This window comes from Bubalus kerabau, chromosome X (genome assembly GCF_029407905.1).
Source record: "Bubalus kerabau isolate K-KA32 ecotype Philippines breed swamp buffalo chromosome X, PCC_UOA_SB_1v2, whole genome shotgun sequence".
Taxonomy (NCBI): Eukaryota; Metazoa; Chordata; class Mammalia; order Artiodactyla; family Bovidae; genus Bubalus; species Bubalus kerabau.
In genome coordinates, this window is record NC_073647.1 from 110,777,384 (window position 1) to 110,802,174 (window position 24,791).

Below are 24,791 nucleotides of genomic sequence, written 5' to 3' on the forward strand. Positions count from 1 at the left end.
CTGAAAGATGATGCTGTGAAAGTGCTGCACTAAATATGCCAGCAAATTTGGAAAACTCAGCGGTGGCCACAGGACTGGAAAATGTCAATTTTCATTCCAATACCAAAGAAAGGCAATGCCAAAGAATGCTCAAACTACCGCAAAATTGCACTCATCTCACACACTAGTAAAGTAATGCTCAAAATTCTCCAAGCCAGACTTCAGCAATACGTGAACCATGAACTTCCAGATGTTCAAGCTAGTCATAGAAAAGGCAGAGGAAACAGAGATCAAATTGCCAACATCTGCTGGATCATGGAAAAAGCAAGAGAGTTCCAGAAAAACATCTATTTCTGCCTTATTGACTATGCCAAAGCCTTTGACTGTGTGGATCACAATAAATTGTGGAAAATTCTTCAAGAGATGGGAATATCAGACCACCTGACCTGCCTCTTGAGAAACCTATATGCAGGTCAGGAAGCAACAGTTAGAACTGGACATGGAACAACAGACTGGTTCCAAATAGGAAAAGGAGTTCATCAAGGCTGTATATTGTCACCCTGTTTATTTAACTTCTATGCAGAGTACATCATGAGAAACGCTGGACTGGAAGTAATACAAGCTGGAATCAAGATTGCCGGGAGAAATATAAATAACCTCAGCTATGCAGATGACACCACCCTTATGGCAGAAAGTGAAGAGGAACTAAAAAGCCTCTTGATGAAAGTGAAAGAGGAGAGTGAAAAAGTTGGCTTAAAGCTCAACATTCAGAAAACTAAAATCATGGCATCTGGTCCCATCACTTCATGGAAAATAGATGGGGAAACAGTGGAAACAGGGTCAGACTTTATTTTTGGGGGCTCCAAAATCACTGCAGATTGTCACTGCAGCCATGAAATTAAAAGACGCTTACTCCTTGGAAGAAATGCTATGACCAACCTAGATAGCATATTCAAAAGCAGAGACATGACTTTGCCAACAAAGGTTCATCTAGTTAAGGCTATCGTTTTTTCAGTGGTCATGTATGGATGTGAGAGTTGGACTGTGAAGAAAGCTGAGCACCGAAGAATTGATGCTTTTGAACTGTGGTGTTGGAGAAGACTCTTGAGAGTCCCTTGGACTGGAAAGAGATTCAACCAGTCCATTCTGAAGGAGATCAGTCCTGGGTGTTCTTTGGAAGGAATGATGCTCAAGCTGAAACTCCAGTACTTTGGCCACCTCATGTGAAGAGTTGACTCATTGGAAAAGTCTCTGATGCTGGGAGGGATTGGGAGCAGAAGGAAAAGGGGACGACAGAGGATGAGAAGGCTGGATCGCATCACCGACTTGATGGATGGGAGTTTGAGTGAACTCCGGGAGATGGTGATGGATAGGGAGGCCTGGCATGCTGTGATTCATGGAGTTGCAAAGAGTCGGACATGACTGAGCAACTGAACTGAACTGAATGAATGTTGCTTATATGTGGAACATAGGTTATCTTTTTATATTGTTGATTTTTTCTTTTGCTGTTTAGACTCTTTAGTTTGATGCAGTCTCACTTATTTTTTATTTTGTTCCTTGGATATCAGATAAATTAATTTCAAAACCTGTGTAAAGGACAGTCCCAATATGGAGGAGGAATAGAACTGAGAGACCACTTTCTACCCCATAAATTCATCAAAAGATCAACTGAGTGCTGAGCAACATCCGTAAAACAACTTCTGAACAGCGGAGATGGACACCAGGCACCCAGAAAGGCAGCCCAATCTCTTCAAAATGATGTAGGACAAAATATAAAAGATAAAAACTGAGACAAAAGATTTAGGAATGGAGACCCATCCTAGGGAGGGAGCTGTGAAAGAGGAGAAGTTTCCACACAATAGGAAACCCTGTCACAGGCATGTATATGAGGAGTTTTGGAATCTCAGAGGGCAACATCACTGGGAGGAAAAACAAACAAAAAAACCAACAGAATATGCACCTAACCACAATTGCCAACAGAGAAGTGGCCCAGACACTTTTGTCCACTACCAGCAAGTGGGGAATGGGCAGTGAGGTGTGGGCTCCGTCATCAGTCTTTAGGGTAAGGACCAGCCTGGAATGCCTTGAGAACAATCTTAGGGAGCTAATGTGAGATAGCAACCCAAACTGTGAGGTCGCCACAGAGACAAAAAAGAAAGACCTTTCCGATGAAAGGCTTTAATGCCTCATGGTGACCCCTGGCCCACTCTTAGAACAACGGATTGAGCAAATACCAAAGGAAATCAAGCTGCTTACCACATATGTCCCTCTTTCCCTGGAGGCAGAGAGACAGGTGTGCAACAGTCAGAGCCAGAAGGCAAGGGACTGCTTCAATCTCGGCCCCAGAGACCACATCTTCAACCACACTGTGAGCAGGTTCCCAGTTGCTAACCACGTCTTCCTGGAATCCTGGTTGGTTGACATCTGCCAGGAAAGTCACAGCCTGAGATCAGCTCTCCAGAGGAGACCCATGGCACACCTGGGATTGTGCTCTCATGGAGCACCCGGGAAACTGAGCAATGGGAACTGGGGAGGTGACTAAGATCCATGGCCCACCTGGGGCAGTGTGCTCGCCAAGCACCCAATTGCCTAAGCTGCTTGGACCTGGGAGGGGCAAAAAACACACAGCCCATCCTAGTCTGTGCCCTTGCAAAGCACCCGAGAACCTGAGAAGCTTAGATCTGGGAAGTGCATGAAATGCAGGGCCCATGTGGGACAGTTTCCTTGCAAAGTACCCTGGTGCCTGAGCAGTGTAGACCCAGGAAACACATGCCACCTTGGGCTATGGCAAACCCAGTGTGGTACATCCACTGCGAGTACTTCCCACACATGCCAGCACTTGTTTCCAGGGTCCCTTCCTCCCCACAACACAATTGAACAAGTAAGTCTAAATAAGTGGTCACCTTTGCCCCCTTGTGTCAGGGCAGAAATTAGACACTGAAGAGGCTTGCAAACAGAGGAAGCCAAAATAAGGAAAGAAGGGGGAACCACCTTGGAAGTAACAGGTGCAGTGAGTTAAAGCATTTAACACTGGAGATATTTGAGGGGCACCTATAGACCTTGAGAACTAGTACAAGCTGGAACAAGGGACTATCTGACACTGAACTGACCCCACACTGCCCACAACAACTCCAGAGAAATTCCTAAATATATTTTATTAGTATAAATAATATATAATAATATTTTAATAAATAATAATATAGTGATGTTATTATCACCTTTTAATTTAAAATGTTTATTAATATGATATTTAATTAATATTATTCTAATAATATTCTATTAATAATTATATGTCAATAATATATTATATTATTAATAATATATTAATAATATGGTGATACTATTATCATTTTTTATTGTTTAATATAAATTATTTAATCAGAGCCTAATTTCTTTACAATATTGTATTGGTTTTGCCATACATCAACATCAGTCTGCCGCAGGTGTACACATGTTCCCCATCCTGAACCTCCCTGCCACCTCCCTCCCCGTACCATCCCTCAGGGTCATCCCAGTGCACCAGCCCCAAGCATCCTGTATCATGCGTCGAACCTGGACTGGCGATTCATTTCATATATGATATTGTACATGTGTTAATACCATTCTCCCAAATCATCCCTCCCTCTCCCTCTGCCACAGAGTCCAAAAGACTGTTCTATACATCTGTGTCTCTTTTGTTGTCTCGCATACAGGGTTATCATTACCATTTTCTAAATTCCATATATATGCATTAGTATACTGTATTGCTGTTTTTCTTTCTGTCTTACTTCACTCTGTATAATAGGCTCCAGTTTCATCCATCTCATTAGAACTGATTCACATGTATTCTTTTTAATGGCTGAGTAATACTCCATTGTGTATATGTACCACAGCTTTCTTATCCATGCATCTGCTGATGGACATCTAGGTTGCTTCCATGTCCTGGCTATTATAAACAGTGCTGTGATGAGCATTGGGGTACACGTGTCTCTTTCAATTCTGGTTTCCTCGTTGTGTATGCCCAGCAGTGGGATTGCTGGGTCATAAGGCAGTTCTATTTCCAGTTTTTTAAGGAGTCTCCACACTGTTCTCCATAGTGGCTGTACTAGTTTGCATTCCCACCAACAGGGTAAGAGGATTCCCTTTTCTCCACACTCTCTCCAGCATGTATTGCTTGTAGACTTTTGGATAGCAGCCATTCTGACTGGCATGAAATGGTACCTCATCGTGGTTTTGATTTGCATTTCTCTGATAATGAGTGATGTTGGACATCTTTTCATGTGTTTGTTAGCCATCTGTATGTCTTCTTTGGAGAAATGTCTGGTTAGTTCTTTGGCCCATTTTTTTGATTGGGTCATATATTTTTCTGGAATTGAGCTGCAGGAGTTGCTTGTATATTTTTGAGATTAGTCCTTTGTCAGTTGCTTCATTTGCTATTATTTTCTCCCATTCTGAAGGCTGTCTTTTCACCTTGCTTAGAGTTTCCTTTGTTGTGCAGAAGCTTTTAATTTGAATTAGGTCCCATTTGTTTATTTTTGCTTTTATTTCCAATATTCTGGGAGGTGGGTCATAGAGGATCCTGCTGTGATTTACGTCAGATAATGTTTGTCCTATGTTCTCCTCTAGGAGTTTTACAGTTTCTGGTCTTACGTTTAGATCTTTAATCCATTTTGAGTTTATTTTTGTGTATGGTGTTAGAAAGTGTTCTGGTTTCATTCTTTTACAAGTGGTTGACCAGTTTTCCCAGCACTACTTGTTAAAGAGATTGTCTTTTCTCCATTGTATATTCTTGCCTCCTTTGTCAAAGATAAGGTGTCCATAGGTGTGTGGATTTATCTCTTGGCTTTCTATTTTGTTATTTCTATTATTTCCATGGATCAATATTTCTGTCTTTGTGCCAGTACCATACTGTCTTGATGACTGTGGCTTTGTAATAGAGCCTGCAGTCAGGCAGGTTGATTTCTCCAGTTCCATTCTTCTTTCTCAAGATTGCTTTGGCTATTTGAGGTTTTTCGTATTTCCATACAAATTGTGAAATTATTTGTTCTAGCTCTGTGAAAAATACCGTTGGTAGCTTGATAGGGATTGCATTGAATCTATAGATTGCTTTGGGTAGTATACTCATTTTCACTATATTTATTCTTCGCATCCATGAACACGGTATATTTCTCCATCTATTAGTGTCCTCTTTGATTTCTTTCACCAGCGTTTTATAGTTTTCTATATATAGGTATTTTGTTTCTTTAGGTAGATATATTCTTAAGTATTTTATTCTTTTCGTTGCAATGGTGAATGGAATTGTTTCCTTAATTTCTCTTTCTGTTTTCTCATTATTAGTGTATAGGAATGCAAGGGATTTCTCTGTGTTGATTTAATATCCTGCAAATTTACTATATTCATTTATTAGCTCTAGTAATTTTCTGGTGTGTCTTTAGGGTTTTCTATGTAGAGGATCTATGGAGAAGGCAATGGCACCCCACTCCAGTACTCTTGCCTGGAAAATCCTATGGATGGAGGAGCCTGGTAGGCTGCAGTCCATGGGGTCGCTGAGGGTCGGACGTGATTGAGTGAATTCACTTCCACTTTTCACTTTCATGCATTGGAGAAGGAAATGGCAACCCACTCCAGTGTTCTTGCCTGAAGAATCCCAGGGACAGGGGAGCCTGGTGGGCTGCTGTCCATGGGGTCGCACAGAGTAGGACATGACTGAAGTGACTTAGCAGTAGCAGCAGCATGTAGAAGATCATGTCATCTGCAAACAGTGAGAGTTTTACTTCTTTTCCAATTTGGATTCCATTTATTTGTTTTTCTGCTCTGATTGCTGTGGCCAAAACTTCCAAAACTATGTTGAACAGTAGTGGTAAAAGTGGGCATCCTTGTCTTGTTCCTGACTTTAGGGGAAATGCTTTCAATTTTTCACTATTGAGGATAATGTTTGCTGTGGGTTTGTCATATATAGCTTTTATTATGTTGAGGTATGTTCCTTCTGTTCCTGCTTTCTGGAGAGTTTTTATCATGAATGAATGTTGAATTTTGTCAATGGCTTTCTCTGCATCTATGGAGATAATCATATGGCTTTTATTGTTCAATTTGTTACTGTGGTGTATTTCATTGATTGATTTGCAGATATTGAAGAATCCTTGCATCCCTGGGATAAAGCCCACTTGATCATGGTGTATGATCTTTTTAATGTGTTTTTGGATTCTGATTGCTAAAATTTTGTTAAGGATTTTTGCATCTATGTTCATCAGTGATATTGGCCTGTAGTTTTCTTTTTTTGTGGCATCTTTGTCAGGTTTTGGTATTAGGGTGATGGTGGCCTTATAGAATGAGTTTGGAAGCTTACCTTTCTCTGCAATTTTCTGGAAGAGTTTGAGCAGGATAGGTGTTAGCTCTTCTCTAAATTTTTGGTAGAATTCAGCTGTGAAGTCGTCTGGTCCTGGGCTTTTGTTTGCTGGAAGATTTCTGATTACAGTTTCAATTTCTGTGCTTGTGATGGGTCTGCTAATGTTTTCTATTTCTTCCTGGTTCAGTTTTGGTAAGTTGTACTTTGCTAAGAATTTGTCCATTTCTTCCAAGTTGTCCATTTTATTGGCATATAATTGCTGATAGTAGCCTCTTATGATCCTTTGTATTTCTGTGTTGTCTGTTGATATGGTGTTCTATTATCACTTTTTAATTAAAAAAATTCTAGCCTACTATTACCTTTCAAAAAAAAACGTGTTTTTTTAAAAAAAATAAACTACATATATATGTTTTAATTATTGTGAATGGCTATGTTTTATATTTTTTATATTGTATTTTTGAGAGTCTGACCTCTATTCTAGATTTTTAATCTTTCCTTTTGATTTTTTTTAATCAATTTTGTACTTCTAAAATCTAATCTTCAGTACCCATTTTCACTGAGGAATTTGATTACTGGCTTGATTGCCCTCTCTCCTTTTGACTCTCCCTTTTCACCTCCAGGTGACCTCTATCACCTTCCTCCCTCTTCTCTTCTCTACATAATTCTGTGAATCTCTCTGGGTGTTCCAGGCTCTGTAGAGCACTTAAGGATTAGATTATTGGGTAGATTACTCTCTCCACTTTTGACTCTCCCTTGTCTCCTCCTGCTCACCTGTTTCCCTCATCCCTGTTCTCTTCTCTGTATAACTCTGTGAATCTCTCTGGGTGTTGCTGACTGTGGAGCATTGTTTCACCAGTTAAACTAGGGACTCTATTTTCTATTCTGTATGGATAGAGAAGTCTTAAGGCTACTGAAAGAGAAGGACCAAAAGCCAGAGGCAGGTGGCTTAACTCCAAAACTTTAGAACATCAGAGAACTCTTGACTCCAGGGAATATTAATAGACAAGAGCTCATCCAAAAGTCTCCACACCTACACTGAAACCAAGTTACACCCAAGAGCTTACAAGATCCAGTGCAAGACACTCTATGCTAATTCTCCAGGAAAACAGGAACACAACCATGAACATTAAAAGATGGCCTTCTTAAAGCCATGCTAACCCCATAGACACCCTCAACTCACTACTGGACACTTCATTGCGCTCCAGAGAGAAGAGATCCAGTTCTACCCACCAGAACACAGACACAATCTCCCCCAGCCAAGAAACCTTGACAAGCCATTAGTCCAACCCCACCCACAGGGAGCAGAATCCACAATTAAGAGGGCCAAAGAACTTCCAGCCTGCAGAAAGGGAAGCCCAAACACAGCAATGTGCATAAAATGAAAATGCAGAGAAATATTCAGCAGGTGAAGGAACATGAAATAAAAACCCACCAAACCAAACCAAAGAGGAGGAAATAGGGAGTCTACCTGAAAAAGAATTCAGAATAATAACAGTAAAATGATCCAGAATTTTGAAAGCAAAATGGATTTGTAGATAAATAGAATAGAGGCAAGGATTGAGAAGATGCAAGAAACGTTTAACAAGGACCTAGAAGAAATAAAGAAGAATCAATCAATAATGCAATAAGTGAGATCAAAATCACTCTGCAAGGAACCAACAGTAGAATAACTGAGGGAGAAGAGAGGATAAATGAGGTGGAAGATAGAATGGTGGAAATAAATGAAGCAGAGAGGAAAAAAGATTTAAAAGAAATGAGGACAACCTCAGAGACCTCTGGGACAGTGTTAAGTGCCCCAACATTTGAATCAAAGACATCCTATAAGAAGACAAAAAGAAAACACACGAGAAAATACTTGAGATAATAGACAAAAACTTCCCTAAAATGGGGAAGAAAATAGCCATTCAAGTCCAAGAAACCCAGAGAGTCCCAAACAGGGTAAACCCAAGGCAAAACACCCCAAGACACATATTAATCAAACTAGCAAAGATCAAACACAAAGAGCAAATATTAGAAGCAGCAAGGGTAAAGCAACAAATAACACACAAAGGGTTACCCTGAAAGATAACAGCTGAATTTTTGACAGAAACTTTCCAGGCCAGAAGGGAATGGCTGCTGCTGCTGCTGCTGCTAAGTCACTTCAGTCGTGTCTGACTCTGTGCGACCCCATAGACGGCAGCCCACCATGCTCCCCCGTCCCTGGGATTCTCCAGGCAAGAATACTGGAGTGGGTTGCTGCCGGGGTCCAGCCCCGGCTGATCCAGGGAGTTCGAAGCGGGGATGGCGTCGGCGAGGATGAGGATACAATAGCTTCAATTAGATATTAATTAGAGATGTAAAGAGTAATAGAATGAGGATAGCTCAGTAGGAAAATTCAGTGAAGAAAAGAGGCTGAGTAGCTTGGTTTATGCGGGAGATCAACAAAACTTCAAGACAAGAAGTTTGCACCACTTACGTAGGCCGCAGGTGTCCTTTCCTTCTCCTGAGGGAGAGGAGACACTGAGGCCTCCCCGGTCGGATCTTAGAAGCCCAGGCATAATTAGTAAGCATGGCGGGTTCCACGCTCCAGATGGAGACTCAGCCAGAATTTGAGAGAGAGACATGGGAAGACCAGTCTTTGGAGGAACTGATCCCAATTCTTTATTTTCCATGGTCTACTTTTATACACTGAGATGTTATGCAAAAGTCATGCGGGGTCAGCAGTCCTGACTTTTATCAAAGTCAGGTGCTTCATACAAATGTATACAGAGGTCTTAGGGGTGTTACATCATCTTCTGGCCAGGGGGCCTGCTGACAATTTATGACCCTCTCCTTGTGACAGCGGTCAGTCAACCAGGACATTTATTTCTCCAGGGGTGATTATTCTTAAAACAGACGTCACTCAAATAAAGTTACATTCCTATAGGGTGAGGGTGTAGTGGGTTTTAGTCAAGAAAATAATTTACTTAGCCTAAGGTCTAAAGTGATTTATATCAAAGGTTAATACTTATTTCTTCTATATATTCATTAATGTGTATAAGGGCAGGGGATGTGGAGACTTAGCAGTAAGCATTGGCTCAACAAATCAAAAACCCTTCACCAATACAATTTCTAATCAGCCCACTATACTTATACTAATAATTTTCTAACTTCTCTAAAGAACCTGTTTTTAGAAGGTTTAAAGCATCTCGTGCCCCTCACAGTTGGGAGGCTGTGAGCAATCACATGTGACCGGACAAGCCTGTCAGACAGGCTAGAGAACCTTCAGAGGAGTTTGTAAGTTGAAACACTCCTATCACACCCAGGAATTATTATTAACTGGAGCTCTAAGTTAACTCCTTCTCCTAAAGAGGTGGTGGGGGACAGCCCTCTATAAAGTCAGAGGTGTAAGTGAGAGCACAAAGTAGTAAAGTAGGCAGGCTCTAGTTATGGGGGTAGATGCTCGAGGATTTCCTGGGGGACTCCTGAGGCTCGATCCCGCCTTTGCGTATGTCGACCCTCCTTCCTCATGACCTTTGCCATGGGTGGAGTGCCTCACGCTGGCCCCCAGCAGGTTGCCATTTCCTTCTCCAATGCATGAAAGTGAAAAGTGAAAGAAGTCGCTCAGTCGTGTCCAACTCTTAGCGACCCCATGGACTGCAGCCTACCAGGCTCCTTCATCCATGGGATTTTCCAGGCAAGAGTACTGGAGTGGGGTGACATTGCCTTCTCCAGAAGGGAATGGCAGGACATACTTAAAGTAATGAAAGAGAAAAACCTATAACTAAGAATACTCTACCCAGCAAGACTCTCCTTCAGGTTTGATGGACAAATCAAAAGCTTTACAGAGAAGCAAAAGCTGAGAGAATTCAGCACCACCAAACTAGCTCTTCAACAAATGCTAAAGGATCATCTCTAGACAGGAAACACAGTAAAGGTTTTTTAAAATGAACCCAGACTTCTGGGGGCACGGTGCTGCAGCATAGGATAAGTTGGCTCTGGACAGCAGTGAGTTGGAGGCTACCTCAGGCAACAGGCAGCTGGGCCCATGGCCTCCGACCTGGATATCTCCCCTCCCGCGGTGCTTGAGACCATGTATCTGGGGAACCTGCTGTGGTATAGACTCTTTCTGGGGGCCATCTTCCAGGTCATCTGCATGCTGGCCATAATCATTCCTGTTCCCAAGTCCCACAAGGCAGACGCAGAACAATCTGAGCCCCGAAGTGCAGAGGTGATGAGGAAACCCAAGGTCACTGCTCCTTCTGCAAACAAGAAACCCAAGAAGGAGGCCAAGAAGAAGAGGTAGAAGAGGCGGCCTTCACAGCCTGGCAGGCAGTAAGGGCCCTGAGGCCAGCCCTCCTGGGGCATAAGGTCTCAGGTGTCTGGGATTCCCTCTGAACGCAGAGATCTAGACAATCATGACAGTGCCCAGGCCCCAGCTGGCAGACCACCACTTCTTCCTTCTGCCTTCCTGAGGGGTTAGAGCCAAGGGGGCTGAAATACCCTGTGAACAGAGACTGTCCTGGAAGCCTCTTGAAAAGTTGGGTCAGCTCACAGAGTTCCATTTTCTGACTTAATTCCCATGTCCTAATTTTAGTCATCCACCTTGTAGGTTTACACTATGTTTTAGAGTCCTCATCTACTGCTGCAAGCACCACCCTCTGCCATTATCCATGCCCTGCAGATCAGATTTCCTGCTAATCAGTCATCTTTGTCTCTGCTTGTGCAGAGGAAGCTGGGCCAGACCTCTCCTATTTTTTTTTAGGTCAAGACGCCAAGACCATTAGTACAGTTGTCCCACTGGTGCAGAAGCCAGGCCTTAAAGAGGCCTGGTCCTTCTCCGGCTGATGGAAGGGATTTGGTTGAATGAGTGTGTATTCTTGAGCCCAGAGTTCCTGAGCATCTCAAATAGAGGGTAGGGGTAGGGACTTGTCAATTGCAGACCAATCTCTTTTCAGCCCTCAATACAGAATATTGAGGGTATACCTGTTCGCTTCTGTCTGTATCCCCTCCAATTCCTTCAACCCCTGACCATAGTCATTTGGGGGATGTAAAGGTCAATAAATAGCCCCACACACTGAAAATAAATAAATAAATAAATAAATAAATAAAAATGAACCCCAAACAAGAAAGTAATTGGTAATAGGATCATAGTTATCAATAATTACCTTACATGCAAATGGGTTAAATGCTCCAACCAAAAGACAAAGACTGGCCAAATGGATACAAATACAAGACCCCTATATATGCTGTCTACAAGAGACCAATCTCAAACCTAGGGACACATACAGACTGAAAGTGAAGGGCTGGAAAAAAATATTTCATGCAAATGGGGACCAAAAGAAAGCAGGAATAGCAATATTCATATTAGAAAAAACAGACTTTGAAATAAAGGCCATGATCAGAGACAAAGAAGAACACTACATAATGATAAAAGGATCAATCCAAGAAGAAGATATAACAAGTATAAATATATATGCACCCAACATAGGAGCACCTCAATATGTAAGACAAATTCTAACAAGTATGAAAGGGGAAATTAAAAGTAGCACAATAATAGTGGGGGACTTTAATACCCCACTCACACCTATGGATAGATCAACCAAACAGAAAATTCACAAAACACAAGCTCTAATGATACAATGGACAATTTAGACATGATTGATATTTATGGGACATTTACCCCAAAATTTCACCTTTTTCTCAAGTGCACAAGGAACATTCTACAGGATAGATCACATCCTGGGCCATAAGCCTAGACTTTGTAAATTTTTTTTAAAAAATTGAAATAATTCCAAGCATCTTTTCTGATCACAATGCAGTAAGATTAGATGTCAACACTAAGAAAAAAAATACTCTTAAGAATACAAACATATGGGGGTTAAAAAATACACTTCCAGATAACCAAAAGATCATGTAAGAAATCAAAAAGGAAATAAAAATATACATAGAAATAAATGAAAATGAAAACATGACAACCTCAAACCTACAGCATTCAGTAAAAGCAGTGCTAAGAGGGAGGGTCATAGCAATACAAGCCTACCTCAAGAAACCAGAGAAACATAAAATAAGTAACCTAACTTTACACCTAAAGTAACTAGACAAAGAAGAAAAGAAGAATCCCAAAGTTAGTAGAAGGAATGAAATTATAAAAATTAGAGCAGAAGTAAATGAAAAAGAAACAAAGGAGACTATAGCAAAAATCAGCAAAACTAAAAGCTGGTTCTTGAGAAGATAAATAAAATAGACAAACAATTAGCCAGAGTCAGCATGAAAAAAGGGAGAAGAATCAAACAAATAAAATTAGAAATGAAAATGGAGAAATCACAACAGACAACACAGAAATACAACACATCATAAGAGACTGCTACAAGCAATTAGGGCATCCTTGGTGGCTCAGAGGTTAAAGCATCTGCCTGCAATGTGGGAAACCTGGGTTCAACTTCCAGGTTGGGAAGATCCCCTATAGAAGGAAATGGCAACCCACTCCAGTACTCTTCCCTGGATAATGCCATGGACAGAGGAGCCTGTTAGGCTACAGTCAATGGGATCAAAAAGAATCGTACACAGCTGAGAAACTTCACTTCTTCATGAGAAACTATATGCCAATAAAATGGACAACTTTAAAGAAATGGACAAATTCTTAGAAAAGTATAACCTACCAAGATTGAGCCAGGGAGAAATAAAAAATCTTAACAGACCCATCACAAGCACAGAAATCAAAGGTATAATAAAAAAATCTTCCAACAAACAAAAGCCCAGGAACAGACTGCATTACAGGTGAATTCTACCAAAAATTTAGAGAAGAGCTAATACCAATCCTACTCAAACTTTTCCAGAAAATTGCAGAGGAAGGTAAACTTCCAAACTCATTCTATGAGGCCACCATCAATCTAATAGCAAAACCAGACAAAGACACCACAAAAAAAGAAAACTACAGGTCAATATTACAGTTAAACATGGATGAAAAATCCTCAAGAAAATTCTAGCACACAGAATGCAACAACATTTTAAAAAGGTCAAACATCATGACCAAGTGGGCTTTATCCCAGGGATAAAAGGTTTCTTCAATATTCTGAAATCAATGAATGTGATACATCATATTAACAAATTGAAAGATAAAAACAATATGAGTATCTCAATAGATGCAGAGAAAGCCTTTGACAAAATTCAACACTCATTTATTATCAAAGCTCACCAGAAAACAGGCATAGAAGGAACATACCTCAATATAATAAAAGCCATATACGACAAACACACAACAAACATTATCCTCAGTGATGAAAAATTGAAAGCATTTCCTCTAAAATCAGGAACAAAAGAAGGGTGCCCACTCTCATCTACTATTCAACAAAGTTTTGGAAGTCTGAGCCACAGCAATCAGAGGAGAAAAAGAAATAAAAGGAATTCATAAGGGAAAAAAAGAAGTAAAACTCTCATTGTTTACAGATGACGTGATCCTCTACATAGAAATCCCCATAGACACAACCATAAAATTACTAGAGCTAATCAATGAATATAGGAAAGTTGTAAGATATAAAATTAATACACAGAAATCCCTTGCATTTTTATACACTAACAATGAGAAACCAGAAAGAAAAATTAAGGAAATAATCCCATTCACCATAGCAAGGAAAATAAGAAAATGCTTAGCAATAAATTTACCCTAGAAATAAATATTCTAGGAATAAATAAATAAATACCTAGGAATAAATTTGTTAATAAAAAAGAAAAAAAAGACCTATATATATAGAAAACTATAAAACACTGATAAAAAAATCAAAGATGACCCAAATAGTTGGAAAAATACACCACATTCATGGACTGGAAGAATCAGTATAGTGAAAATGTGTATACAAACCAAAGCAATGTATAGATTAAAAGCAATCCCTATCAACTTCCAAGGGTATTTTTCACAGGACTAGAACAAATAATTTTACAATTTGTATGGAAACACAAGAAAACTCAAATAGCCAAAACAATCTTGAGAAAGAAGAGAGGAACTGGAGGCATCAACCTGCCTGAATTCAGACTATACTACAATGCTACCATCATCAAGACAGTATGGTACTGGCACAAAGACAGAAATATAGACCAATGGAACAAAATTGAAAGCCCATAAATAAATCCATGCACCTATAGACACCTTATATTTGACAAAAGAGGCAAAAATATACATTAGAGAAAAGACAGTCTCTTTAACAAGTGGGAAAATTGGTCAACCACCTGTAAAAAAGTGAAACCAGAACATTCTCTAAAACCTTCAGTTCAGTTCAGTCGTTCAGTCGTGTCCGACTCTTTGCAACCCCATGAACTGCAGGATGCCAGGCCTCCCTGTCCATCACCAACTCTCGGAGTTCACTCAAACTCATGTCCATCGAGTCGGTGATGCCATCCAGCCATCTCATCCTCTGTCGTCCCCTTCTCCTCCTGCCCCCAATCCCTTCCAGCATCAGAGTCTTTTCCAATGAATCAACTTTTCACATGAGGTGGCCAAAGTAATGGAGTTTCAGCTTCAGCATCAGTCCTTCTAAAGAACACCCAGGACCGATCTCCTTTAGAATGGACTGGTTGGATCTCTTTGCAGTCCAAGGGACTCTCAAGAGTCTTCTCCAACACCACAGTTCAAAAGCATCAATTCTTTGGTGCTCAGCCTTCTTTATAGTCCAACTCGCACATCCATACATGACCACTGGAAAAACCATAGCCTTGACTAGAAGGACCTTTGTTGGCAAAGGAATGTCTCTGCTTTTTACTATGCTGTCTAGGTTGGTTGTAACTTTCCGTCCAAGGAGTAGGTGTCTTTTAATTTCATGGCTGCAGTCACCATCTGCAGTGATTTTGGAGCCCCAAAATATAAAGTCAGCCACTGTTTCCACTGTTTCCCCATCTATTGCCCATGAAGTGATGGGACCAGATGACATGATCTTAGTTTTCTGAATGATGAGCTTTAAGCCAACTTTTTCACTCTCCGCTTTCACTTTCATCAAGAGGCTTTTTAGTTCCTCTTCACTTTCTGCCATAAGGGTGGTGTCATCTGCATAGCTGAGGTTATTGATATTTCTCCTGGCAATCTTGATTTCAGCCTGTGCTTCTTCAAGCCCAGCATTTCTCATGCTGTACTCTGCATATAAGTTAAATGAGCAGGGTGACAATATACAGCCTTGACGTACTCCTTTTCCTATTTGGAACAAGTCTGTTGTTCCATGTCCAGTTCTAACTGTTGCTTCCTGACCTGCATATAGGTTTCTCAAGAGGCAGGTCAGGTGGTCTGGTATTCCCATCTCTTGAAGAATTTCCCACAGTTTATTGTGATCCACACAGTCAAAGGCTTTGGCATAGTCAATAAGGCAGAAATAGATGTTTTTCTGGAACTCTCTCACTTTTTCGATGATCCAGCAGATGTTGGCAATTTCATCTCTGGTTCCTCTGCCTTTTCTAAAACCAGCTTGAACATATGGAAGTTCACAGTTCATGTATTGCTGAAGTCTGGCTTGGAGAATTTTGAGCATTACTTTACTAGTGTGTGAGATGAGTGCAATTGTGCGGTAGTTTGAGCATTCTTTGGGATTGCCTTTCTTTGGGATTGGAATGAAAACTGACCTTTTGCAGTCCTGTGGCCACTGCTGAGTTTTCCAAATTTGCTGGCATATTGAGTGCAGCACTTTCACAGCATCATCATTCAGGATTTGAAATAGCTGAACTGGAATCCCATCACCTCCACTAGCTTTGTTCATAGTGATGCTTTCTAAGGCCCACTTGACTTCACATTTCAGGATGTCTGGTTCTAGGTGAGTGATCACACCATCGTGATTATCTTGGTCATGAAGATCTTTACTCAATGAAACTAAACCATGCCATGTACGGCCACCCAAGACAGACGGGTCCTGTTGGAGAGTTTTGACAAAATGTGCTCCACTGGAGAAGGGAATGGCAGACCACTTCAGCATTATTGCCTTGAGAACCCCATGAACAGTGTGAAAAGGAAAAATTATAGGACACTGAAAGAGGAACTCCCCAGTCAGTAGGTACCCAATATGCTACTGGAGATCAGTGAATAAATAACTCCAGAAAGAATGAAGGGATGGAGCTAAAGCAAAAATAACACCCAGTTGTGGATGTGACTGGTGATAGAAGCAAGGTCTGATGCTGTAAAGAGCAATATTGAATAAGAACCTGGAATGTTAGGTCCATGAATCTAGGCAAATTGGAAGTGGTCAAACAGGAGATGGCAAGAGTGAACGTCGCCATTCTACGAATCAGCAAACTAAAATGGACTGGAATGGGTGAATTTAACTCAGATGACCATTACATCTACTACTGTGGACAGGAATCCCTTAGAAGAAATCGAGTAGCCATCATGGTCAACAAAAGAGTCTGAAATGCAGTACTTGAATGCAATCTGAAAAACAACAGAATGATCTCTGTTTGTTTCCAAGGCAAACCATTCAGTATCACAGTCTATGCCCCAACCAGTAACACTGAAGAAGCTGAAGTTGAACGGTTCTATGAAGATCTACAAGACCTTTTAGAACTAAGACCCCCAAAAGATGTCCTTTTCCTTATAGTGGATTGGAATGCAAAAGTAGGAAGTCAAGAAACACCTGATGTAAGAGGTAAATTTGGCCTGGGAATATGGAATGAAGCAGGGCAAAGGCTAATAAAGTTTTGCCAAGAGAATGCACTGGTCATAGCAAACACCCTCTTCTAACAACACAAGAGAAGACTCTACACGTGGACCTTACCAGATGGTCAACACTGAAATCAGATTGATTATATTCTTTTCAGCCAAAGATGGAGAAGCTCTATACAGTCAGCAAAAACAAGACTGGGAGCTGACTGTGGCTCAGATCATGAGTTCCTTATTGCCAAATTCAGACGTAATTGAAGAAAGTAGGGGAAACCACTAGACCATTCAGGTATGACCTAAATCAAATACCTAACAATTATACAGTGGAAGTGAGAAATCCATTTAAGGGACTAGATCTGATAGATAGAGTGCCTGATGAACTAGGGACAGAGGTTCATGACATTGTACAGGAGACAGGGATCAAGACCATCCCCAGGGAAAAGAAATGCAAAAAATCAGAATGGCTGTCTGGGGAGGCCTTACAAATAGCTGTAAAAAGCAGAGAAGAGAAAAGCAAAGGAGAAAAGGAAAGATATAAGCATCTGAATGCAGAGTTCCAAAGAATAGCAAAGAGAGAGAAGAACGCCTTCCTCAGTGATCAATGCAAAGAAATAGAGGAAAACAACAGAATGGGAAAGACTAGAAATCTTTTCAAATAAATTAGAGATACCAAGGGAATATTTCATGCAAAAATGGGCTCGATAAAGGACAGAAATGGTATGGACCTAACAGAAGCAGAAGATATTAAAAAGAGGTGGCAAGAAAACCCAGAAGAACTGTACAAAAAAAAAAAAAAAAAAAAAAAAGATCTAACACCTTACACAAAAATAAACTGAAAATGGATTAAAGAACTAAATGTAAGACCAGAAATTATAAAACGGAAAATATAGGCATAACACTCTCTGACATAAATCACAGCAAGATCCTCTATGACCCACCCACCAGAGTAAAGGAAATAAAAACAAAAATAAACAAATGTAACCCAATTAAACTTAAAAGCTTATGTATGGTAAAACCACTACAATATTGTAAAGTAATTAGCCTCCAATTAAAATAAATAAATTTATATTAGCGTATGTATATATATATTCAACCGACATAACAAATAAAAACGTTCAGAATTGGAAGAAAAAAAAAAATTTGCACAATGAAGGAAAGTATAAGCAAGGTGAAAAGGTAGCCATCAGAATGAGGGGAAAAATAGCAAATTAAACAATTGACAAGGAATTAATCTCCAAAATATACAAGCAGCTCAGTACCAGAAAAATAAATGACCCAATAAAAAATGGGCCAAAGACCTAAACAGACATTTGTCCAAAGAAAACATACAGATGGTTAACAAACATATAAAAAAAAATGCTCAACATCACTCATTATCAGAGAAATGCAAATCAAAACCACAGTGAGGTACCATCTCACGCTGGTTAGAATAGCTGCCATCAAAAAGTCTACAAGAAATAAATGCTGGAGAGGGTGTGGAGAAAAGGGAACCCTATTACACTGTTGGTGGGAAGGCAAACTATTACAGCCACTATGGAGAACAGTGTAGATTCCTTAAAATACTGGAAATAGAACTGCCACATGACCCAGTAATCCTACTGCTCAGCATACACACCAAGGAAACCAGAATTGAAAGAGATACGTATACCCCCAATGTTCATTGCAGCACTGTTTACAATACCCAGGACATGGAAGCAACCTAAGTGTCCATCCACAGACGAATGGATAAGCAAGTAATGGTACATATACACAATGGAATATTACTCAGCTATAAAAAAGAACACAGTTGAGTCAGTTCTAATGAAGCAGACAAAACTGGAGCTTATTATACAGAGTGAAATAAGTCAGAAACAGAAACAGCAATACAGTATATTAATGCATATGCATGAACTTTAGAAAGACAGTAACAACGACCCTATATGCAAGACAGCAAAAGAGACCCAGATGTAAAGAATAGACTTTTGGACTATGTGGGAGAAGGCGAGGGTGGGGCGATATGAGAGAATAGCATTGAAACTTGTATCTTACCATTTGTAAAAATAAATGACCAGTGTAAGTTTGATGCATGAAGCAGGGCAGTCAATGCTACTGCTCTGGGAGAACTCAGTAGGAAGGGTTAGTGGGGTAGGTGGGAAGGGTTTCAGTTTGGGGGTATACATGTACACTCATGGCTGAATCATATTGATGTATGGCAAAAACCACCACAGTACTGTAAAGTAATTAGCCTCCCATTAAAATAAATTTATTAATTTTAAAAGAGAAAATTTTAAAAAGGAATTTAATGGTTTTGAATCATACATTTAAGTTTTTAATCCATTTGAGTTAATTTTTGTGTATGGTGTAGAGTAAGGATCTATTTTGAGTGTGAATATACAATTTCTAAGCAGCATTTATTGAAGGGATTATCTTTTCTCCATTGACTACCATTGGCTCCTTTGTTAAAGATAAGTTTACTATATATACTTGTATTCATTTCTGGGATCTCCATTTTGTTCATCTCACCTATATATCTGTTTTTACTCCAGTACAAAACTGCTTTGACTTTACAGGGTCTTTTCTGGCTTCATATAAATTTTAGTATTTTTTTTTTTCACTTCTCTAAAAAAATGCCATCTCGGGGAATCTTGGTAGGGATATTATTGAATCCATAGATGGCTTTGGGTAGTATAGACATTTCCACAATATTAATTCTTTTAGTTCATGAGCATGGGACACCATTTATTTATTTGTATTTTATTTGTTTCCTTCATCAGTGTCTTGTGGTTTTCAGTGCAGAGATCTTTTATCATCTTGGTTAAATGTATTGCTAATTATATTATTGTTTTTGATACTACTGTATCAATTTTCTTTTTTCACATAATTGGTTCTTAATATGTAGAAATGCTACTGATTTTGTATGTTAATTTTGTATCCTACAACTTTAATAAATTTCTGAGTAGTCCTTACATTTTTTGCTGTAATATTTACTATTTTCTCTCTATATATATAATCATGTCATCTGCAAATAGAGACAATTTTACTTATTATTTTACATCTTCTAGTTCTTTTTATTGGTTGATTGCTGGGGTTATGAATTTCAATATTATGTTCAATAGGAGCAGTAAGAATGAGTACCATTATCATGTTTTTGATCTTGGAGGAAAAACTTTCAACATTTCCTTATTGAGTATATTAGCTGAGAGCTTGCCATTTTTGGTCTTTATTAGATTAAAGTATGTTCCTTCTAAGATTAATTTGTTAAGAATTTTTTAATCATGAAATGATGTTGAATTTTGTCAGTTTTTTAGTCTATTGAGATGATCATATGATTTTTTATTTTATTCTATCCTTAAAATGTATCACATTTATTAATTTGTGTTGGACAAGGCAATGGCACCCCACTCCAGTACTCTTGCCTGGAAAATCCCATGGATGGAGGAGCCTGGTAGGCTGCAGTCCATGGGGTTGCTAGGAGTTGGACACGACTGAGCGACTTCACTTTCACTTTTTACTTTCATGCATTGGAGAAGGAAATGGCAACCCACTCCAGTGTTCTTGCCTGGAGAATCCCAGGGACGGGAAGCCTGGTGGGCTGCCATCTCTGGGGTTGCACAGAGTTGGACACGACTGAAGTGACTTAGCAGCATTAATTTGTGTGCATTAAAATGTCATTGCTTTCCAGGAACAAACCCCAGTTGATCATGGTGAATTGACCTTTAGCATACTACTAAATTCAGTTTTTTGGGCTCCAAAATCACTGTAGATGGTGACTGCAGCCATGAAATTAAAAGACGCTTACTCCTTGGAAGGAAAGTTATGACCAACCTAGATAGCATATTCAAAAGCAGAGACATTACTTTGCCAACAAAGGTCCGTCTAGTCAAAGCTATGGTTTTTCCAGTAGTCATGTGTGGATGTGAGAGTTGGACTGTGAAGAAAGCTGAGCACCGAAGAATTGATGCTTTTGAACTGTGGTGTTGGAGAGACTCTTGAGAGTCCCTTGGACTGCAAGGAGATCCAACCAGTCCATTCTGAAGGAGATCGGTCCTGGGTGTTCTTTGGAAGGAATGATGCTAAAGCTGAAACTCCAGTACTTTGGCCACCTCATGTGAAGAGCTGACTCATTGGAAAAGACTCTGATGCTGGGAGGGATTGGGGGCAGGAGGAAAAGGGGATGACAGAGGATGAGATGGCTGGATGGCATCACCGACTCGATGGGTGTGAGTTTGAGTGAACTCCAGGAGTTGATGATGGACAGGGAGGCCTGGCGTGCTGCAATTCATGGGGTCACAAAGAGTTGGACACGACTGAGTGACTGAACTGAACTGAACTGAAATTCAGTTTGCTAATATTATACTTAGAGCTTTGTATCTATATTCTTCATGGATATAGGCCTGTAGTTTTCTTTTCTCGTATTCTTTTCTAATTTGATATCAGGTTAAAGCTGACATCATAAAATGAATAGTGGAAATGTTCTGTCTCTTGGATGTTTTGGGAGATTTTGAGAAGGATTGGTAGCACTTCTTTAAATGTTTGGTAAAATTCACGAGTGAAATCTTGTCCTGGACTATTTGTCACTGGAAGAATTTTTTTTTATTCACTCAATTTCCTTAGTAGTAATTGGTTTGTTCAGATTTTTATGTTTTCCTGATTCTTTCTTGGTACAATATATGCTACTAAGTATTTTTCCATTTCTTCTGGTTTGTTCATTTGGTTGTAGTTACTCATAGTAGTTTCTTTCAAATCTTGTATTTTTGTGGTATCAATTGTAATGTTTTCTCTTTCATTTTTTAATTTTGTTGACTAATGTAGCCTATACTTTTCCTGTATCAGTCTATCTAAAGGTTTGTCAATTTTGTTTAGCTTTTCAAGGAACTAACTTCATTTTTATATTATTTTCTCTTTTAAAACTTATTTTTAATTGGAGGATAATTGCTTTACAACATTATGCTGGTATCTGCCATACATTAACATGGATAAGACATAGGTATACACATGTCCCCTCCCTCTTGAACCTCCCTCTCCCCTCCCACACTATCACACCCCTCTAGGTTGTTACAGAGCACCAGTTTGAGCTCCCTGCATCATACCACAAATTCTCACTGGTTATCCATTTTACATATGATAAAGTATATGCTTCAATGCTAATGTCCCAATTCCCCACACCCTCTCCTTCCCCAACTGTGTCAATGTGTCTATTATTTATGTCTTCATCTCCACTGCTGCCCTGCAAATAGACTCATCAATACCATTCTTTTAGATTCAATATATATGCATTAATATACAATATTTGTTTTTTGCTTTCTGAATTACTTCATTATGTATAATAGCTCTAGGTTCATCCATCTCATCAGAATCAACCCAAATGTGTTCCTTTTTATGCTGAGTACTATTCCATTGTATATATGTACCACAGGATTTTTATCCATTCATCTGTCAATGGACATCTAGGTTGCTTCCATACTCTAGCTATTATAAATAGTCCTCCAATGAACATTGAGGTACATGTGTCTTTTTCAATTATGGTTTCCTCAGTGTGTGAGTAAAAATTTTCTTCAGTCACGTCTGACTCTTTGCGACCATATGAACTGTAGCCTGCCAGGCTCCTCTGTCCATGGGGATTCTCCAGGCAAGGATACTGGAGTGGGTTGCCATTACCTTCTCCAGGGGATCTTCCTGACCCAGGGATTGAACCCATGTCAATTGTGGCTCTTGCATTGCAGGCGGATTCTTTACCACTGAGTCACCAGGTTTCCTCAGGGTACATGCCAAATAGTGGTATTGCTTGGTCATACGGTAGTTTTTTATTCCTAGTTTATTAAAGAATCTCCATATTGTTTTACACAGTGGCTGTAACAATGTACATTTCTACCAACAGTGCAAAAGTTTCTCTTTTTCCAAACCCTCTCCAGGATTTATTGTTTGAAGATTTTTTAATGATGGCCTTTCTGTCAAGTGTGAGATGATTCCTCATTGTAGTTTAGGATAGTGCTTCTCTAATAATGAGTGATGCTGAGTACCTTTTCATGCATTTATTAGTCATCTTTATATCTTCTTTGGAGAAATATCTGTTTACGTCTTCTGCCCACTTTTAGATTGGATTGTTTGTTTACTTTTTGGTATATTTTGAAGATTAATCCATTGTTACTTTTTTTATTTGCTATTTTTTATCCCATTATGAGGGTTTTCTTTTTACCTTGTTTGTAGTTTCCTTTGCTATGCAAAAGCTTTTAAGTTAAATTAGGTTCAGTTTGTTTATTTTTGCTTTCATTTCCATTATTCTAGGAGGTGGGTCATAAGGGATCTTTCTGTGACTTGTCAGCAAGTGAACTGCCTATGTGTTCCTCTAAGAGTTCTATAGTTTCTGATCTTACATTTAGATCTTTAATTCATTTTGAGTTTATCTCTGTGTATGGAGTTAAGAAATGTTATAATTTCATTCTTTTACATGTGTAGCTTTCTGGTTTTACCAGCACTGCTTATTGAAGAGACTGTTTTTTATCCATTGTATATTCTTGCCTCCTTCGTCAAAGATAAGTTGCCCAGAGGTGTCTGGATTTATCTCTGGGCTTTCTATCTTGTTCCATTGGTCTATATTCCTGTTTGTGTGCTGGTACCATACTGTCTTGATGACTGTAGCTTTGTAGTATAGGCTGAAGACAGGAAGATTGATTCCTCCAGTTTCATTCTTCCTTCTCAAGATTGCTTTGGTTGTTTGAAGTCTTTTGTGTTTCCATACGAATTATGAGATTCTTTGTTTTAGTTCTATGAAAAATACCATTGGCAGTTTGATAGGGATTGCATTGAATACATAGATTTTTTTTGTGTGTAGTATAGTAATTTTTACAATATGGATTCTTCCAATCCAAGAATATGGTATATCTCTCCATTTGTTTGTGTCATCTTTGATTTCTTTCATGAATGTCATAGTTTTCTGCATACAGGATTTTTATCTGTTCAGTAGGTTTATTCCTCAGAATTTTATTATTTTGTTTGCAATGGTGAATGGAATTGATTCCTTAATTTCCCTTTTTGATTTTTCATTGTTAGTGTATAGGAATACAAGGGATTTCTGTGTATTAATTCTATGTCCTATGTCTTTATTATATTCATTGATTAACTCTAGTAATTTTCTAGTGTTATCTTTGGGGTTTTCTATGTATAGTATCAAGCTTCCCAAGTGGTGCTATTGGTAAAGAACCTGCCTGCCAATGCAGGAGATATAAGAAATGTGGGTTTGATCCTTGGGTCAGAAAAATACCCTGGTGGAGGGCACGACAACCCACTCTAGTATTCTTGCTTGGAGAATCCCCATGGACAGAGGTACCTAGCAGGCTACAGGCTATAGGGTCACAAAGAGTTGGACATGACTGAATCGACTTAGTACACATGCACATATATAGAGTCATGTCATTGGAAAACAGTAAGAGTTTTATTTCTTTTCCTATCTGGATTCTATTTACTTCTTTTTCTTCTCTGATTGTTCTGGCTAGGACCTCGAAATCTATGTTGAATAACTGTGGTGAGAGTGGGCACTCTTCTTGCTTCTGATTTTAGAGGAAATGCTTTCAGTTTTTCACCATTGAGAATAATGTTTGTTGTGGGTTTGTGGTACATGGCATTTATTATGTTGAGGTATGTTCCTTCTGTGCCTACTCTCTGGAGAGTTGTTGTTTCTTTTTTGTCATAATTTGGTGTTGAATTTTGTCAAAAGCTTTCTCTGCATCTATAGAGGTGATCATATGGTTTTTATCATTAAATTTGTTATTATGTTGTATCACACTGATTGATTGCTGGTATTGAAGAATTCTCACATCCTTGGAATAAAGCCCATTTGATCATACTCTGTTTTGCAGCATTGACTTCCACCATTATATCTTCTAGGTCACTTATCCATTCTTCTGCCTCAGTTATTCTGCT

At 39.3% G+C, this 24,791-nt stretch overlaps 1 protein-coding gene across 1 annotated transcript; it reads left to right on the forward strand.

Moving 5' to 3' along the window:
- The first annotated feature begins 10,310 nt into the window (after positions 1–10,310).
- LOC129638592 (protein MANBAL-like) lies at positions 10,311–10,568 on the forward strand. The gene has a single exon (XM_055563136.1). The coding sequence runs from the start codon at positions 10,311–10,313 to the stop codon at positions 10,566–10,568; it is 258 nt and encodes an 85-aa protein (XP_055419111.1).
- Positions 10,569–24,791: the final 14,223 nt, after the last annotated feature.